This window comes from Crocuta crocuta, unplaced genomic scaffold, assembly GCF_008692635.1.
Source record: "Crocuta crocuta isolate KB4526 unplaced genomic scaffold, BGI_CrCroc_1.0 scaffold528, whole genome shotgun sequence".
NCBI classification, from domain to species: Eukaryota; Metazoa; Chordata; class Mammalia; order Carnivora; family Hyaenidae; genus Crocuta; species Crocuta crocuta.
Window position 1 is genome coordinate 1,158,105 of NW_027530010.1, and position 2,888 is coordinate 1,160,992.

The following is a 2,888-nucleotide window of genomic DNA, read 5'->3' on the forward strand; positions in this document are numbered from 1 at the left end:
CAGTGATCTAATCGTTGGTACTCTCCTAAGGGCCTGAGGTTTTCTGGTTAGAGAGGGTAGGAATTTCGGGCAGGGCTGGGGAGGTGACATGCCCTCTGATGCCCGCAGACCAATCTGCCTGAGGCTTTCCGGATCAAATTGGAACTGGACGGTGAGAGGTATATCCTGGAGCTGCTGCGGACTAGGTAACAATGATGGTGGTAAGGGTACTAGCACGGCTAAAACCACACGTCACGTTTACTAAGTGCCTGAACTCTTTTAATCCTTGTAACAACCTGTAAGGTAAATACTATTATGTATCACTGTCTTCATTTTATATGTGAAGAAGTCAAGGCACAGAGAGGTTTTTTTTTTTTTAAATATTTTATTTATTTTTGAGAGAGAGAGACAGCGTGAGCAGGGGAAGGTCAGAGAGAGAGGGAGACACAGAATCTGAAACAGGTTCCAGGCTCTGAGCTAGCTGTCAGCACACAGCCTGATGTGGGGCTAGAACCCACGAACCGTGAGATCATGACCTGAGCTGAAGTCGGATGCTTCACCGACTGGGCCACCCAGGTGGCCCTTCAGAGAGGTTAACTAACCTGCCCGAAGTCACACAGCTAGTGTGCGGTAAAAACCAGATTAGGACCCAGATAGCCTGGCAGAGTTTGGCCTGACCACTCTACCCTGAGGCCTTGGGGACGGGAGGAGCCTGGCCCCCAGCCACCCCTCTGCCACCTCTGGACCTCAAGATGTCACCTTAGTACCTGGGAGACAACTGTCACCGCCTCCCTTTTTCTTCACCCCATAGGGGGCCAGACCCAGGCCGCCCCAGCCTGATGTGGTACCGGCCTGACGGCACCCGCGTGGTCAGCGAGGGACACTCTCTGGTGAGTCTAGTGCCCTGTTTCTGGCAAAGGGCGGCAGAGGCGGCCAGCTGGGGGGCTCCGTCCCTATGAGGCGTGGGAGGGCAAGGCACCAGCCCCCCGGGCACAAGCCCTGGCCCAGCCTTCACGGGAGCACTGACGTTTCTCTGCCCTAGGAGAGCTGCTGCTACCAGGGAGCGGTGCAGGGCCGCGCGGGCTCCTGGGTGTCTGTGTGCACCTGCTCGGGGCTCAGGTACCGAGGGAGCCCCCGCGGGGTGGCGAGGGCGAGGCTGCAGGACGCATCAGGCTGAGAGGGCTTCCGAATGCCTGTGTCTTCCCAGGGGCTTGGCGGTCCTGTCCCCAGAGAGAAGCTACACCTTCGAGCTGGGGCCCGGGGACCTTCAGGCCACCCCCATCATCTCCCGGACCCAAGACCTCCTCCCGTCAGGCCGCACCTGTGCGCTGAGCTGGGGTGCATCCGTGCCCGCTCAGGCTCCCCTGGGGCGGACCCGGGGCCAGCATCGCAGCCGCGCGCGCCGTCGTCGGGTAAGGATGGCCAGCAAGAGGCCGGGCTTCTGTGATCCCCGAGGGCCAGGCCCCAGACCCTCTGAGCCCTTTGTTTCCAGTACCTTCTGAGGAGCTGTCATCCTGGGTCGGGCCCTGTGTGAACGTAATCTCTCCTCCTCCGGCAACCCGGGGAGATTCGGGCTGCGGTAGCTCCAGCTTAGCTGGGGAAGCAGCTCAGAGAGGGAGACAGAGGTTAGGGACTTGCCCAGAGCCATTCAACTACTGAGCAACATACCCGGGGTTCAGACGCAGGTACCTGACTCGGACTCCTCATGGGTCACGTGCTCCGTATGCGGAGAGCTCTCACCTGACTCCAGACCTCACACAGTTACCAGGCAGAGAGCAGTACAAATCCAGTTTCCTAATTTATAAGTTGGGGATAATAAGACTTACTTGCTAGAGTTACTGTGGAGATTAAACGAGTCTGTATCTATCCATCCGTCCTTCAAGTATCTATCCAGTGCTTACAACTGTGCCTGAGATGAGTAAATATATATGACAGCGTTGGCTATTATTTTTTATTTATTTGTTAAAGTTTATTGTGTTTTTTAATGCTTATTTTTGAGAGAGAGAGAGACAGAGTGCGAGCAGGGGGAGGGGCAGAGAGAGAGGGAGATACAGAATCTAAAGCAGCTCCAGGCTCTGAGCTGTCAGCACAGAGCCCGATGCGGGGCTGGAACCCTCGAACGTGAGATCACGACCTGAGCCAAAGTCAGGCGTTTAACTGACTGAGCCCCCCAGGCGCTCTGTTTATTGTTTTAGTAATCTCTGTACTCAGTGCGGGGCTCAGACCCAGGACCCCGAGATCAAGAGTAGCTCATCTGAAGGGTCCAGCCGGGCACCCCTATTATTATTATTATTATTATTATTATTATTATTATTATTTTAATTNTTCATGACATACTTCTCAGTCCACCTTGGGCAAGTCCCTGGCCTCTCAGGCTCTCAGTGGTTCGTCTGTAAAATGGGCTCCCTGCTCTCCTCCACTGGAGCCCACAGGGCGGGAGTGGACACAGCCTGGGCAGCCCCGTGCGGCCCCGCCTGATGCCTGACGCTCCTTCTTGTCCTCAGCGGAGGCGGGACGTAGTGGCAGAGACCAAGGTTATTGAGCTGGTGCTTGTAGCCGATCATTCTGAGGTGAGCTTGCTGGGCNGAGCCGCAGGTCCAGAAGTACCCGGACTTCCAGCACCTGCTGAGCCGCATGCTGCAGGTGGCCTTCCTCCTGGACACCGTGAGTGCCGGGCCCAGTGCCGCGAGCAGCCGGATGGTCCTCTGGCCTCGGGGACCCCTCTCCTGAGCCCCGTTCTCTTTCAGTTCTTCCGGCCCCTAAATGTGCGGGTGGCGCTGGTGGGCCTGGAGGCCTGGAGCCAGCGTGACCTGGTGGAGATAAGCCAGGACCCAGGCCTCACGTTACACAACTTCCTCCGCTGGCGGCGCCAGGACCTGCTGCCTCGGCTGGCCCAGGGCAGCGCCCAG

At 57.3% G+C, this 2,888-nt stretch overlaps 1 protein-coding gene across 1 annotated transcript in view; it reads left to right on the plus strand.

Annotated features, from left to right (window-relative positions):
* The window catches only part of ADAM15 (ADAM metallopeptidase domain 15), a 9,647-nt gene that overhangs the window by 1,484 nt on the left and 5,275 nt on the right, over positions 1-2,888 (plus strand). Inside the window, 7 exon segments of the mRNA XM_077764056.1 lie at positions 109-185; positions 791-869; positions 1,022-1,098; positions 1,187-1,391; positions 2,484-2,549; positions 2,581-2,643; positions 2,727-2,882. Coding sequence (XP_077620182.1) covers positions 109-185; positions 791-869; positions 1,022-1,098; positions 1,187-1,391; positions 2,484-2,549; positions 2,581-2,643; positions 2,727-2,882 — 723 coding nt within the window.